The sequence below is a fragment of the Bradysia coprophila genome, unplaced genomic scaffold (assembly GCF_014529535.1).
Source record: "Bradysia coprophila strain Holo2 unplaced genomic scaffold, BU_Bcop_v1 contig_248, whole genome shotgun sequence".
Classification (NCBI taxonomy): domain Eukaryota; kingdom Metazoa; phylum Arthropoda; class Insecta; order Diptera; family Sciaridae; genus Bradysia; species Bradysia coprophila.
Window position 1 is genome coordinate 24,468 of NW_023503509.1, and position 17,125 is coordinate 41,592.

Consider the following 17,125-nt stretch of genomic DNA (forward strand, 5'->3'; position numbering starts at 1 on the left):
CTAAACCCGTTCTTTTCTAAGTCGATGAAGGAGCCACTAGAAAATAGTGATGCCACCTGTTACCTACGTAAGCTGTATGTTCAAAACTCAAAGTAAAGAAAACAGACATTTTATTCAAATTTGTAATTGCTTCTTTGACATTAAAACGTAGACCACCTAGACTGAGTCTCAGTCACTGAGATGCAAAAATATTTAAATATTTTCAACTGACAGTTTGACAAAATACTTCATGTAACAAATGTCAAAAACTGTGCGTTATAACTTCCCGATATGCGTTATGTTTTGAAATATGAAAGGCGCACTTACATCGTTAGATGTAAAAATATTTAGATTTGTAGAGCTTAGTGACATATTTTTGGCCGAGACATTTTTTAAATCGATTTTTTACCATGAAGGCTCATTTTTGTTCAAATGTGCAAAAATGTAGTAGAAAACGTAATCTACATTTTTGTACATTTGTACAAAATGAGCCATGATGGCTTCATGGTAAGAAATCCATTTAAAAAATGTCTTGGCCAAACATATGTCACTAAGCACTATTAACCAATTAACAGAAATAATAGGCAACGATTGCATATAGTTCTCTTCTGTATCTGTAGACACCAAGTAAAAATAGAATATAAAGGCACGGAAAGTTAGTCACACAATTTGACACATAAACTACAGTTCAGATTATCCGATTAAAGATTTGAGTACGACGCTATGTATCGCAGGAAAACTTACCATTAAAAGGGATTTGTAAGTCATTGTTCCGGACAATTTATCTAAGTTGTACGTAAAATAAAAGGTTTCAGGCCTTATGACAATCTTCACGGTGACTTGATTTTCATCCTCTGTTAAGACTAATGTAGGGCAATCAAATGTAACTGCCGGACCATAGCGGCTACACAGTGTGACATAAAGTTAAAGTGAATATTTTAGCCCACTAAAGTAAAATCCATTGACTTTCCCACCTTATACAGTCCGGATAAACATCTTCCAGTAATAGATGTACGTCAATGACTTCTTCCTGAGGCTCATGATATACTCGACACATTTCTTCGCCCAGTGAATTAGTTATGTAGGTATGACGGGTTCCGTTGAATTCCACCAAAATTTGTAGAAAATTTCGGTTTCTGATAACAGTAACAGGAAACGGGCCGCCGTTAAAATTTGATAATTTTTCCATGCATCGATCCACTTCGGCAATATAATTCAGTTCAAAATCTGGAACGGGAAATTTATCATTTTCGATTTACAATATGGAAAGCCACTTTGTGCTGTGTAATAATCACACCTGGAATCGGAAGCGACAAAACAAAATTATCTTTTCGTTTGACGTATGTCATGGCGTTGTTCGATTTGTCGATGGTGTAAACGTGATCGTAATGAAGAGCATTCACTGACACATTCACGTAGTTCTCATTTTCAACAACTTTTAACGGACATCGAAATGCTAGCGGGGTGTCGTCGAAACTACTTCTGTTGACACTGACAGAAAAAATGGAATTTGTTTTAACTGGTGAAACGTTGCATCCTATAGACTGTTATGATTAGAGCTTTACCTTTGAAAGCCAGAAAAGAAGTGTTAAACATAAGCTAACGCCGACCCGTACGAAACACTTATCCGTATCAAAAGCGTATAATGTGAACCTCATTATCTCTCTCACTTCATTCTCTTCTCTGATGAAAAGCCATGAGCCCACTCTTTGCCTTGTTATAATGCCCATGCATCTACATAAAAAACACACACCGAACGAGCCAATCTTAATCTAATAAAGCGAAAGTTGTCGAAATCTGTTCAAATTTGGGAGACCTACAAGCAAAAACGCTTGGCGCCCTGTACCTAGCCCACACCAAGGACTCTAACTCACGAGTCGGTGATCAGATTTCCATAAACTTTTTGTCGATCGGTATTGCAAATCTGTTTCATTTGACGTATCACTAACAAGTGTAGCGTTTAAATGTCCGGAGATATTTTCAAAAAACCCAAAAGCACTGATTGGGCCTCAGCTCGGGAGGGTCGACCAGAATTCACCCATCTTCGAACGTAGCCTGTATTTTGACATTACCAAGCGAAAAAAAAAATCAAAATCGGATGCGTTTTACACAAGTTAGAGAACCCACAGATGGACAGACAGATTTGGCTGATTTGGAAAACCACAATAGGTTTTCCCTTACTCAGGGTGTCCAATTCGACGTGTTTCAAACGTATGAGCACGGCAGAGTAAAATAAACCAGGCAGGAACGGTTCATTTTCGAAACGTCAAATAAGGGACCTAATACACTGGATTAAAATGAACTCAAATGAACACTGACATAAATTGAAAAATTTTATTCGCAAAAAATATAGGGCTACTAGATTGTTCAGGTCCCTTGTCAAACGTCCACTCCTGCCTGGTTAACTTTACTCTGCCGTGGTATGAGTAAACCTACAACACCCAAGTACTTCGTACGGGTCTAATTATAACTTGTCTTGCGGGACTTTTCATTGCATTTTCCATGTGTTATGGTTGCAAGGTAAGTTAAAATAAGTTGTCTGACTTATTATGTCCTTGTCGCTCGTCACAACAGTCTATAAGAGTGTTGTTAACGAGGAGATATTTCGGCTCAGTAACTGGCATTGAGGTAAATGTCAAAATGAGATGAGCAACACACAACTGTACTGTGTATTTCGAAAATTCGAACTTTAGTTTTCTCATTATTTTTATCAATGTATTTGAAGCATAAGTGGAGACTGAAACTGGACAGTGTACCATTGGTTATTTGTGTACCTGTTTTGGACGATTGATTTTAGGCAATTTCGCGGATTGTAGGCCGAACGAAGTGCTTCGGGGTCGAAAATGAGGGCAATTTTTCGAATTTTCTTGGGTTTCCGGCCCTCTGCATGAAAACTCACATGTGCACCTGTTTGGGACGGTTGATTTAAGGCACTTTCGCTTGTAAGCCTCACTTCGTTCGGCCTACAATCCGCGAAATTGCCTAAAATCAATCGTCCAAAACAGGTACACAAATAACCATTTCATGTAAAATTGAGTACTTTTTGCAGCTGACCACTATGATCACTCATGCTTAAAATGCGTTGTTTTCGTTCATAAATTTTAGACATTGCCCTCAAGACCAGTTAAATTTAACTGATATTCTCTCCCCGCTAAGATTGCCCTACAACGCATAAAATACTTAAAGTAAAAAAACTGCAAAATTTTGAGAAAGCTAACGTACGAAAATCTCTCACAAAATCGTGCATTTATGCTTACTGGGGCATACCAAAACAGTGTATAAAGGAAAATTTTGTTTACCGATTGTTGTTCGAATAGTCTGCAAGTGTAAGGTTGGGTTCATCCGCCAATTGCATTTCTACGTAGCGAACATAACCCCAATCTTCGGTTACGTAAAGGTCATACTTTCCTTGATATTTGACCGAAATTGCCAGATAATTCTCTGTTTCCCCACTGTTTTCCTTCGTTTTCATCGTCACTTCCAAAGGAATATGGAAATCCGTCGCGTATTTCTTTTTCAGACAGTTATCGAACGTTTCTTCAAATGCTGAAAAGGTAAGATTGATGTGAGCAATGTGCATGTTAGATCAGTTCCCATTCTACATCATATTGAGATTAAGGAGTGATAATCGCGATTTCTTCGGACTGTTTGATTCAAAAACAGTATGTATCATCGATTTGTCTTTGTTTTTGACACATGGTTTGGATTTGAATAGAACCAAAAACATCAATCATTACGGAACGAAAAATGTTTACGCAGTTCTAGAGCCTGGGTAAATGTGTCACGTATCACGAAAAGATAAGCATGACAACAGATGTTTCACATTGGTTCGGGGCTTTTTTCATCTTCGCCTTGCTATAAAAACAACAAGATAAACTTCAACCGAAAAGGCCCAGGTTGTATCCCCGGTTACACTCAAGTAACGTGACTCACTTTCATTCAATTTTAGTTGGCTTCCAAAACCAATACGATCACCTGAAGCATTCGTGTTATCAGTCCTCAATCTAAAGTTGAACAAAAACTTACAACGTAAAAAACCTCTTTCGTATCGATACAATAAAGTCTTTCCACTGCTTCTATCGACGTTATACTCGTATGGGTTAAGGTCGTCGGCATACACAAAAATGGATATGTCAGTTTCGTTCTTAATTACTTCGTAGCCACATCTGAATAATGGATGGAAGTCATAGGTGCATGGTCCAAGCGGATGTTGTCTTTGAATTGAACATTCGGAAAATTTGTAAAAATTGAGTTAAGCAACGATATGTTGATGACCTACGCATCGCATCTTAAGTGCTCCTCAAATGATCGGATCGGATTCATGTCTCTTCGGATGTCTGTATAGTATGCTTTACCTCTCCTATCAAGTTCGTAGTAATCGTATTTACCATCGTCGTACACTGATATGTCAAAGTGCTTGTTTAAGTGGTTTACCACGGATACGTTGAATTTTACGGGTAAATCACTTGGTATTGCATAGCGTAAATTAAGGCACTCCTCGAAGTCAGAATCATACTCTTCGTGCGCCGGTGTTCTGTCCAATTCCCACTTCACTAATAAAATTGATTAAAATTTTGAGTACTGTCTTTCTGAGACTGACATGTAAAGTGATCCGAGATGACCTGTGATGTCGAATTTTAATTGAATGCATACCCGCCTGAAGTATAGCTGCAAAAGAGATTTCAATCAACTTTTGCAACAATACTTCAAAAGACTTCAAAATATCGTACGAGCTTAACAGTGTACAAAAGTGAAATTAAATGGTACACTGTCATGACTTACTAGTTCGGGCTTTGGTTGACTTAGTTAGGCATGGGCGATAATGAAAATGATTATCGATAATTATCAATTATCGATAATTATCAATTATCGATAATCAATAATTATCGACTTTTTTTATCGAAAATTATCAAAAAAATATCGATAATCGATAATTATTGATATTTTGATAATTATCAAGATATCGATAATTCGATATATCGATATTTCGGTCCGAAAATCCGATATTTATCGATATATTCCGGTATATCGGTATATTATCATGAATTTTCAGATAAATATCAAAATATCGATATTTTGATAATTATCGAATTTCGATATTTTGATAATTATCGATAATTATTAAATTATCGATAACGATATGATTAATCGATTATCGATAATTTCTTTCGATTGATATTATCGATAATTTTGAACGCCTCCCATCCCTAGACTTAGTCACAATTTAATAGGTCTAATGAAGCTGTTGTGTTGACAGCAACATTAACATCGATTAAACTATGAAAACAGTCAATAAAGCTTGAAATCGGACACCACAAAGTAAGTTTAAATCTGTTTACATTGGCTCCAGCCGATCAACTCACTTTCAGCAAGTTTCGTGTACCGTTTAAAGTGTACCTCCTTCGTGAATTTATTGATCAAATATGTGTATGAACCCATGCACGTCGTGGTGTTGCAAAAGCGCGATAATATGTTCAGGGCAACGAAATCACCGTTTGCTGGGCTTACAATTTCCAAGCCACATTTGAAAGTGTGGACACCGCCGGTACATGATGTCATACGTCGTCTTGGGCAATTGAAATTAAATAAAAATCTATTTCGACCAAATCGTGTACTCACTTGTCACATTCCTGCAGAGCATCATCCATTAGTCCGTTTATGGGTGGAGCAGTTAACTCTCGCTTGGCATAGCACACATATCCTTTAGAATTGAGCACATAGAGATCGTATTTCCCGTCATATTTCACCGAAATTCGGATGTGATTATCAATCCGGGCAATGGAAACATTTGTGGCACTCGAAAGTAAGTTCTGTTGATTCGCACAACGCTCGATTTCATGTTCGAATTCATTGCTGACTTCTCTCTTCGATTGAGGCACATCAATCTCACCTGAAATATGATCTCGGTTTTAAAAGAATGGTCCATCGAATGGCAAGTAAAATGGTTACATTGGCTGTAGATGGTATTCGGATAAAGCTTGAACGATACGTCCAACGTTTCTTTATTTATTAGATACGTATAACCCGCAGTTATTTGGGTGGGACTTTCGACAATCAGTATTGTATAGTCCCGATCATCAACCAAATGGACTAATGGACATTCGAGCGCTTCATCTGCATTCTCCCAATCCGATAATTCGTCCAATTCTCTTATCGGACCATCCAGACGTGGCTTAAACATACGAACGCTGCCGCTCCGGTTGATTTCATAATAATCAGTTTTGTTCGCGTATGCTATCAAAATGACCGTTGTCCCAGCTTTATGCAGCATTTCGAATTCGATCGGTAAGTGTTTCGGTAACTGCAGTTTCTTCTCGAAACATTTTTTTATTGAAACGGTACTCGTTTTGTATATCTCGAATATTTCTTCTAAAAGAAGGAAGAACAATCTGTATGAATGCTAAGCTCACTGCATCAAATGGAAAGCTTTTACCGCCGGCAGATTTTAATAGAGAATAAAGGAAACTGACATTATTCGTAGACGTATTGATGATGTAAGCGTTTGCCCCCCTCCACACGCCACTTTTAACGTAAAATACAAAATATTCTTCATCGTCATGCACTGTCGTCCAAATATCATAAGCACAGCGAAAAGTACCATAGTCTTGATGTGTCGACAATGGTCGACTAATATGTTTCCATAGAAAAAGAGTTTGGTAAATCAGGACGCAATGGAATTACATTTACCAGTAAATCATTATTACTTATCACATAGCTTATTATCCACTCCCATAGTATCGTTTGGCTTGCGATGTTCACCGATTTTTTGGTAACAAGAATGTCCTTCCCAATTTATTTTATAGAAATCGTAATGATTCTCGCGGAATGCTACTATTTCGATGTGACTGTTTCTCTTAGTAAAATCAAATGAAATCGGTAAATTTTTGGGTATACGGTTCTGTGCATCGAGGCATTCATTTAGTTCTGCCAGAAATTGATCGGTGTCATCTGATTCGTCGTGTGGAGTCTTCGGGTGTACTGAAATTGGTAACGGTTCACGATAAAAATATGAATTCAAGTGATGAGAATATGGTGAAGCATACTGTATTCTGCGGTATATTCTGTAATCTCTCCGGTTTCTTTGTGAACTGCATAAACGTAGTTAGTATATCCAAATCCAGTAATGTATATTACGCTGAAGCTTTTGTCATCAAAAATCTCAAAGCTACATTTCGAATGATTCGAATCGTAGGCGAAGCCGTCGTCGATAAGGGAGGACCTGTTGTATTAGTAATTTTTTGGATAAATTTTTTTCGCTGTATTTTAAAAGTTGAAAAGCTATCGTTGGTAAGTATCTGAGCAACGCACTCCAAAGTGTTTCGATTGACGCCTGACAAATAGGGTACTAATCGTATGAAATTTTATCACCACTCTTTTTACAATGTAAAACTTTGTATGGAACACTGTCAAGTTTCAGTACCATATTTAGAGTACCACTTTTGCTTGAATTGCGTTGATCTGAGGAGGGCACACAAATGTAGGCTACAATTTTATCTAAGTACCGGTGCCTCTTAATCTGTTACTACTGGCAGAACTTAACTGAAAATTGACAGTGTCACACAACTGTGAAAAAAGCTCTAATTTGGCAGCCGTCGACTATGATTTCTTTTGCTTGAAGTGCGTTGATACACGGGATACGGGGAGAGTAACATCGAAAATATGTGGAAAATAATTGTTCCAAGGTTTTAGAATACCACGGCAGAGTAAAGTAACCCCTACTCATAATTGGGAAGTGGACAAATGTATTACATAGATACAAAGTTCATTTTTATACGGTGTATTAGGTCCCTTATTTGACATTTCAAAAATGAACCGCTCCTGCCAGGTCCTTGTTAATTATGCTTAATGCTTAGTTTCCTATTACCAAAAAAGAACTCCGTGTGAGAGACAAAATTGATTTTTTTCAATTTTTTCTTTGTTTATTTGACAGTTTGCTCTCTCACGGAGTACTTTTTGTTGAGTGGAATGGACACTTAATAGAAAACTAAGCATTAGTCGGTCGTCATCACCGTTAAATTCAAAAAATAGTATGGAACACTACTGTCCTGAGATATCGTGTTGGAAGTTTGTATTTCGAGCCGAAGACGAGGACTACATAACATACGGCAAAAAAAATCCCAGCAAGGCAGTACGGTATTTTGTTTGGTTTCGGCCAGAAAAAGAGTCTCACACTTTTCTTACCCATGACAAATTTTGTTCTCCTCATCTATTCTGCTGGATGTTAGGTTCACATTAAGTCCTATAGCTTTACGGCATGAACAATGATAATCGCTCCAAGGCACCTTGAAATAATCGAATTTGTCGTTATTGCAAACCGTCAATTCAATGTGATCCTTTTCAATTTTTATATCGAAATTGGTTGAAATATTGCTGGGAAGAAGTTCGATATTTTTCACGCATTTCATAGGTTGAGGTACAGGTGGAGGTGGGAAATAGATGACATTGCTTTGAGTTGCGGTTATAGTAGTATACGCAGTAAGTAGAATCCACTGAAACAATTTTCTCTATTGAGACATTTTTTCTTTCATTTCCTTTCTAGATGACACTCACAATCACATTCATTGTTACGTTGATGTGCTTCCCGCGAGCTTAACTTTAAAACTGATCCTTAACATTAAAATCGAAACGACATGACCAAATTAACACTCACCACGAACCGGTTAAATTTAATATGATAATACACAGAGTTGCTGGATCGGAACAAGAGTTGTGTGTGGAAACCCAAATTAACGTCGAAATTTTTTGTGATCTTCTTTTTTATCTCAATGTCAACATCTTTTAGCGATAGTTTATGGTTTTATGTATATTCAAATATATTCAAATATACTCAATATGCTGGATATACGAGCGTATAATCTCGAGTATAAAAAAAATGAAAGGAATACCCCAATGTGAATGCAAATTAAATCAGTCGAAACAAAAGCGTTTGTTTGATCATGCTGACTTGTTAATTTTGTTAATTGGTAGCAGTTGGTTTGGAAATGTCAAGATTTCAAGGCACCGACCGAATTTTTTGAAAACATCCCGAACCTATATTCGGTATGTGGTCATGTTTATTAGGGCTTATCCTTGGCCTGCATCAAACAAATTAAAACCAAAAAGACATGAGTAACGTTGCATTCCTGAAATCGACAATTATTCTGCGCGTTGTCCATTGTTTAACATATCCAAAAAAAATCCGATTACAATGAAAGTGCGAAAGTGCGCAGGTCTTTCTAACGTAGCGTCATTTTCATACAAAGATACGTTGAAATGTATTTTTCGGTTCACTTTTTCATCGAATCGTTCACTTAAAATTCAAATTTTAGGCACACTTACGGCGTGAATTGCCAGTTCGGCCCTGACCGAGGCCAATGTTTTATTTTAATGTCTCCAAAAGTCAGTGACGATCCAATCTTCAGAATGAAATCAGTTTGAACGTGAAAAATGTAACTTGAATCATAACAGGCCAATACTGATAACAATTCGAATAAGGTTAAAATCGTTTTATTTGAAACCTTATCAGAATGCTTCACTTTGTGCTAAATTTCGAATTCAATGTAGGAGTAAAATGAGTCTATTCTAACTCTACCCTGTCTTTGTTGACAAATTCTGATAATGCTGGGTACCGTAGGGTTCCTCACATCATCTACTTAATATGAAAGTTCTGCATGTCATGTAAAAAGTTCGACGAAAAGTGTCAACTGTCCACTTGACAAATTTATGCAGTTTTTGGAGTAAGTAATTCGATGGTCACTTAAAATTTGTCTCATTCGTGCTTTCAGATGTGCTCTTGGTAACCCCGACGCATATGCTAGCATTTCCTATTATATTGACTGGATTACGGAACACCAAAAAAATGTAACAACGACAGCACCATTGCATGCCAATTTAATTGAAAAGAATCAGAGTGAGAATTATGTATTACGTGTCAAGATAGGTAATGGGAAATAGTACTAGATTTTGTCGATACACTAGATTTGGGATTTATTTGTAGTTTTTCTACGATGAAAGATCTTAAAGTAAAATGCTAACACGTTTTGTTGATGTCACCTCATAATCTATTCCTTCTTTTGTTGACGAAAAATCTATTACTTCATTTGAGTTAACATACACATTATTATATAAGCGAATTGAAGAGCTTATCGCCTATTTTAATAGTGATTGTCGATATCAGATGACATCTGGACCTCACGATTGGCAGATTCGGGAGTTAATGGACCCTTACCCTTGTTAAGCAGTTAATTCCAGAGATGGCTTTAAATTTTACAAAAATACTCTCAAATACCAATCTTTTGCATGTCTTCATTCAAATACCAATTTTAGAATGAAAGGCACCACTTGGTACACACCTATAAAAAAAAATATTTGGGTATGGTACCCGTGCAGTTCTTTTTACTACACAGCTGAACATTAGTTTTCAGCATATCTGTATATTGTAAGTAATTGCTGAATTTTAAACGTAATGACAGTACTATGTACAGCTAAGATGTACTACTGTTCTGTTACGTTAACAAATATACTGCTACGTTAACAAATGTACTTGTCCCAAATCTGTACAGCAGAGCAGTACATGATTTGTGACAGATTCAAAGTACCATTCAGATGGACAATGTACACTATAGCTGAATGAATGCCAGTTTGAATGTAGTGGTCGTGAAAACTTCCATAATGTTAAATGAGACTAAACACTGCACGAACTTTCGAGACAATTTAGGAATTATTTGTAACTAGGTCCCACCTGTTGGGTGGGTCAGATCCCTTGACTGTTTGTCTGAGCTTCTCAACAGTATTTTTATTGGCAATGATTTATTGATTTATTTCAATGAAATGTAATTTTGCATGTTGATGGCCACAAAAGCACATTTAGAAGAAGAACTACTAGAACGGTCTAATAAATCTCTCATTGATGAAATCTTCGAAACTATGTATATAAAATGCCCGGTAAAAAATGACGTATGTTTTCAATAACATTTGTGCCACCGAGAGTTGAAATACGACTCTTTTCAGCACTCATTTTAGTGTTGTAAAGTGACTTATTTCAGCACCCGTTTGATGGGATATTTCAACACTCAAAGCAGTGTTGTTATGGAATTTGTATGAGTTATTACAGCATTCGTTTTAGAAAATGCAAAGCAATGTGATCGATCGAATTTGAAGAGTGATTGTCTACCATGAAAATGATTTTTTGGGAATTTGTCTATTTCAATTCTCGGTTGGCACAAAGCATGATGTGTTACACGTATTGTAGGAGGAAAACTTGGGTCTAGTGCTGAAAAAATCAACATTACAATACTTGTAACACAACATACTATTAAACTCGTGTCAATTGCGGCCCTCGCTTCGCTCTGGCCGCAAACTTCACGCTCGTTAATTTTTGTTCTATTTATTCGGTTTTGTTTACAAGGCAAAGTCACATAACAAGAAAAATACTATTGAAATAGATACAAAAATTCTGTTAGCAACATCAGCTTGTTCGTTAGACCAACATAGTCTATCTTAGAACCTAGCCTCAGGAATTGTATTAACAAAAAGCAGAAAAGGCTTCTTTCGAGAACTACTACCAGATGGTTGAACCGATACCACCCATTTTCGAACTTGACCTGAGGATTCCAATGCTTCATCAAATAAAAAAAAGTTTTTGAAAATCGATTGAACTTTGCTCCAGTTATCGTGTTAACAAAGAGCAGAAAAGGCTTCTTTCGAGAACTCCTACCAGATGGTTGAACCGATACCACCCATTTTCGAACTTGACCTGAGGATTTCAATACTTCGTCGAATAAATTTTTTTTTTCGAAAATCGGTTGAACTTTGCTCCAGTTATCGTGTTAACAAAGAGCAGAAAAGGCTTCTTTCGAGAACTACCACCAGATGGTTGAACCGATACCGCCCATTTTCGAACTTGACCTGAGGATTTCATAACTTCGTCGATTAAAAAAAATGTTTTTGAAAATCGGTTGAGATTTACTCAAGTTATCGTGTTAACAAAGAGCACAAAATTGTTACATTTAACGTTTTTTCATCACATTTCCATACATTTTTAATCATAGTGAACGTGTTACCTACTACGGTGTATTTGTTTTTGTAAAACCCATGACTTACAGTCAAGGGAATTAGTAGAGGGGCATTTGGTGTCTAGCCATCCTAAATTATTAGCGAAAATGTTTTGATGGGATTATTTTGAGTATTATTATTAGTAGTCAAAAAAACACTAATTAGAAATTTTTTAGGTCGCGGATCAACAAGGTTTTTTTAACAAACAAAATTTCGACCGCCAATATAAAATCGGCAGTACAATATAAAGGGAAGAAATAAAAGCGATAAATCTAAAATAAGAATTGATCACTTGAAAATTAAAATGATTGCAGGAAAATAAGAATGTGATCACAACCAGTTTTTCAAATATAACACTACGAAATAAGATTCTATCAACCTAAAATAAGAAGTGATCACAAGTAGTACCTACCACCCGCTAAATCAAATGTGATCACTAAAAATAAAGAATTTGATCACTAAAAATAAAGAATTTGATCACTAAAAGTAAAGAATTTGATCACTAAAAGTCCGAACGAATACACATAAAAAGCGTTTTAACACGCCGAGCGATCCGGCCCATTGCCCCGGAGCAAAGCGGAGGGCCGCAATGCGAGCCGGGCGCCGGAACGGTGTTGGTAACTTAGGAGTTAATTTTTTCTCTCTCGCATCGTCTAATAATTAGTCTGTGTAATTCATTGCACATAAAAAGCGTTTTAACACGCCGAGCGATCCGGCCCATTGCCCCGTAGCGAAGCGGAGGACCGCAATGCGAGCCGGGCGCCGGAACGGTGTTGGTAACTTAGGTGTTAATTTTTTTTTCTCTTGCATCGTCTAATAATCAAACAGAATAATAGATAGCATATCCTTATTTCTTGCAATCAAATTTTTTATTTTGCACGATCATTTCTTTATTTTTTGTAATCAAATTCGTATAATTGTAGATCATTTCTTATTTCGAGACGATCATATGTTAGTGGTAAAATTGCATATATTTAGTGATCAAATTCTTATTTTTTGGTGATCAAATTCTATTTTTATTGCTATCATAAAAAAATTGTGATCATTTCTCTTTTTCTAGTGATCATTTCCTATTTTCTTGTGATCATTTCTTATTAAATAGCTATCACTTTAATTACATGCCCAATATAAACAATCCGTTTCTTCGGCGACATTCCATGATTTTCAACAGAGATTGTATATAAAATATAAAATTAATTAAATAACGCGACACTTACGTGGAATCCGAAATATGAACGTTCGCGAGATTTGTTAACGTAAGTACAAGATGCACTTAATGACGATTCTTCTTCTTCTTCTATACGTCGGTTCTTCATTCATGCGTGCATTTGTACATACGAATAAAGAACCGACGTATATGTAGAAGAAGAAGAAGAATCGTTTTTTCGAATCTAGTACCTACGTTAACAAAGTACGCGAAAGTTTAATTTTCGATGATGATTCCACGTAAATGTCGTGTTGTTTAATTAATTTTATATTTTATACACAATCTCCGTTGAAAATAATGGAAGAAATGAAGTGTTTATATTGTACCGCTGATTTTATATTGGCGGGTGAAATTTTGTTTGTTAAAAAAAACCTTGTTGACCTTGAATTTTTCTAATTAGTGTTTTTCTGACTACTAATAATACTCAAAATAATCCCATCAAAACATTTTTTATAAATTCCATAGGAAGGCAAATCGCTTTTTTTGACGAAATGCCCCCCTACTAAATTCAGAAATTCAAGTTTTGAATAATAACGTATTTGAATAATGAAAATGACTTGGTAAATGATTTTGTTACACTATAAACCTATTTTTTGACATTCGTAAATATCAATCTTTCTCTTCTGTTCGAAAGTTAGCACTTAAGGAGCACACGTTATTCCACGAATTTTGTCATAAATGTAGCCGGCGAAAGAACTCAGCCTCGATGCTTGTGAGAAAAAGGCACTGATTAAGTAAATCCACGCAATCGATTCTTAACACATTTTCAAACAGTTTGCTCAAAAAAATTAATAAACAGCTTTTCCTAAGAAAAATTTCTCACTTTTAGTTTTCATTCGCATACAAAATCATGAAATGAAAAAACTGAAGTCTGCAAACAAAGGATAACAAATTTGACGTACACATGTGTAGTACTAGTTGCGTTTTAACCGCTTTTGAGCGAGACAGTAATGACGTATTAGTAAAATTGACTATGTTGCTACCCTTAATTTTAATAAACTTCTGTCAGACTGTTGGGTGTCTAAATAATATGTGACAAAAGCCCATCTGCCGGAAACTTAACTTTTTCTTTCAAAATATTTATTCTTAGAATTATAGAATAGGAGAAGAAGACTTAAGTCTTACAATTTCCTAACAAATAATTTACAGAAAAAAAACTTCCTTCTTGAACATTTGGAAATTACATTACCACACAACAGTATTAAAATACGAGAACTTTTAAAGTTCAATTTCACAATACTGATCAACTGAACATTAATCAACTGGTGGGGCTAAACGATCTTTAAATAAACATGTCGACTTCCATCTCGGTTCTTTTCATAGCTGAGTTAGGGGAGGCGTGTACTATCCAACGGCACATGTTGCAGGCGCAACCGCTGAGCCGTTTCTGAGAACTAGGAATATCGTCGCCTGGCTCCGCGGAAGTTGCTGGACCAGTGTTTGAAACTGGAATCGGTAGAGGGACAAATTCTAAGAACAACCATCTATTGCTCTCGGTCATTTGGTCGCAGAGCAATAGAAGCTGAAAGTCGAAAATTCCACCTCTTCAGCTATGAAAAGGACCGAGATGGAAGTCGACATGTTTATTTAAAGTTCGTTCAGCCCCACCGTGAGTACAGTGGAGACGTACGATGTTATAAGATAGCTTTCCCATAATGTCTTCCAAACACAAGTACTGAGTTGAGACATGGGTAAGGTGGTGGACGGGAGTGTCGGAGGTCCCGAGTTCGAATCGCACGGACGGCAGTTTTTTTTTTTTTTTAATAAGTTGACGTAAATAAATGTACTAAATAATTTATGAACTCTGAATAATATTTTCTGTACAACTTTTATTTTTCGATGAGACAATCAATGTTCGCCCAACTGTACATTGATACAGCTGTACTGTAAATATTACTGCTACGTTAACATAATGTACTTGTCCCTAATTTGTACAGTACATTCGTACAACGACTACAGCTGAGCTGGACAAAATTTTTATAGGTGCACCCATTACGATTTTAAATGCAGTCGGTACATCTGTCAAAGTATGGAGTGATCGAGGTCATATCGTTAGTAACAATTGAGTTCCGATTTGGATACAGAATCTACTGCCACCAAGTGGTATCACCGAGACCATTCTACTGCTTTTTTCAATGAAATCAAAAGACTTCTCTAATTTTTAACGGAACGAATACAATGTCGTCTCGCTCCACTGGTATTTGCGATGCTGCTAAGTGAAACATTTTCATGCGAACAACAAACAAAAAGTTTTATTTATGTATAACATCTAGGCAAATACGAAATGAATGTTACACGAAAGTTAACTTTGAACAATTTCAAAAGCTCGTAATTTTCGATTACTTTACAAAATATGGAAACATAAGATGTTGTTTACAAGCAGCAGAATGTCTTACAAAGAGGAAATTAATTGCAATGAATGGTCCAAAAAGTGTTGGAACAATGAACGGAAAACTTCTCGCCTTCGAGCTAATTGCTCAATTAGGAAAGGTTTTGATTTTTAATTAAGTGTAAAGAAGAAAGTCATTTCGGATGTAATTCGGATGCTTAAATATCACCAACATTCGAAAATTGTGGCGAAATTATTTATGTTAAGCAGTCAGCAAGGTGTTGAGCACATTTTTTATTTATACGCGTACGGAGGCTAGTATATAGCTTCCACTCGAGTTATTATGTATACAAATTATTTATTTAATTTGAAACCATTACGCGGTAAGAAATGAATGCCGAAAGTATAATGTTATCCATTATCCTCGCTTTAATTATTAAATATTAAAGGAAAATCTTTTGAAAAATTTTAATTAACCGACCATCTGAATATTTCTCAGAATGTGCAATCCTTGTAGAGAAAGGTACACACTTTAATTCTATCGTTACATCGAGAGATTCGTAGGATGTCACTGACTTCAAATTTGAACGTAAAACAGGATGCTGGATGAATCTCAAAACGATATTTCCTTGTTATATGAGAATTTCTAGTTGAGAAAAAACTGATTTGAAAACTATATGGCGAAATACTTACCGTTTGTGAAAGGTCGTCCAGATCTCTTCTTCTTATTTTGTTATACTAGGCTTCACTACTTGGGTACGTCAGATCACTTGACTAAAAAATTTATAAATAGATTTTTGAATTTAAAAACAATTCTATTTGATCGTGATTTACAGTGCCGCTTTTTGCCTTTCGGGCGCCACGGGCACTTCGAAAAATGCGCCAAAGTATCATATTTTCTTCAATTATCACTTTTTTTTACAAAAAATGGAAAGAATTTTTTTTTTTGGCGTGGGGTCTAAGACTACTAAAATTTAGTATTTCACAGACTAACTATTAGACGATGCGAGAGAAAAAAAATTGGTGGTAATAAACGACCGATATTTAAATTTAATTTTACCGATAAAAAATAATATACCAATAAAAAAATTATGAACGACCGATAAAAGAGATACCGATAGAAAAATTATGAACTACCGATAGTGAGTTCCTGAGTACCGATAAAAGTATTAAAAAGTACCGATAACATTTTACCGATAAAAAAAGTAATAATTTACCAAAAAATTCGTTTGTTTCCTATATTTTATCTATTATTGACATCTTTCTATCGGTAAAGTATTGTTTCATGCTCACCTTTCATAAACTTTTTAGATGCGTTTTTCCTATACCGAAATATTGACTCACCAATGAAAACACTGCCTTTTTTTAAACGAATCATTGATACTTCTTCAGAAACGACGGGCCAGGCCCGGACTGGCCATACTGGGCGTTCAAGTGATTCCCGAAGAACCTTTTGACTGTGTCGAGTGAAGTCCCGAAAGGGCTTTTAAAATTTCACGCATTTACTTACTAACTGTTTAAACGAATAAAAGCCATTTTGACGAACAGAGAAACAATGGTTATTTGTGTACCTGTTT

General features: G+C 35.9%; 1 protein-coding gene across 1 annotated transcript; it reads right to left on the reverse strand.

Moving 5' to 3' along the window:
• Positions 1 to 408: 408 nt before the first annotated feature.
• On the reverse strand, positions 409 to 8,672 carry LOC119078212. The gene is made up of 14 exons (XM_037185672.1): positions 8,530 to 8,672; positions 8,161 to 8,468; positions 7,023 to 7,198; positions 6,684 to 6,957; positions 6,413 to 6,606; positions 5,929 to 6,348; positions 5,599 to 5,869; positions 5,343 to 5,545; positions 4,259 to 4,532; positions 4,006 to 4,193; positions 3,279 to 3,525; positions 1,277 to 1,470; positions 954 to 1,206; positions 409 to 883 (listed from the first exon to the last, which is right to left on the reverse strand). The coding sequence occupies exons 1-14, from the start codon at positions 8,539 to 8,541 to the stop codon at positions 673 to 675; spliced, it is 3,225 nt and encodes a 1,074-aa protein (XP_037041567.1). The 5' UTR covers positions 8,542 to 8,672; the 3' UTR covers positions 409 to 672.
• Between the last annotated feature and the right edge of the window lie 8,453 nt (positions 8,673 to 17,125).

What these genes read in the sequence shown, in the direction of transcription:
- LOC119078212 (XM_037185672.1), bottom strand. An exon ending in GATAATAAGCTATGTGATAA is followed by an intron (nt 6,607 to 6,683) that starts GTAATAATGATT and finishes GAAACATATTAG; the next exon opens with TCGACCATTGTCGACACATC. An exon ending in GTACACGAAACTTGCTGAAA is followed by an intron (nt 4,533 to 5,342) that starts GTGAGTTGATCG and finishes CAATTTTATTAG; the next exon opens with TGAAGTGGGAATTGGACAGA.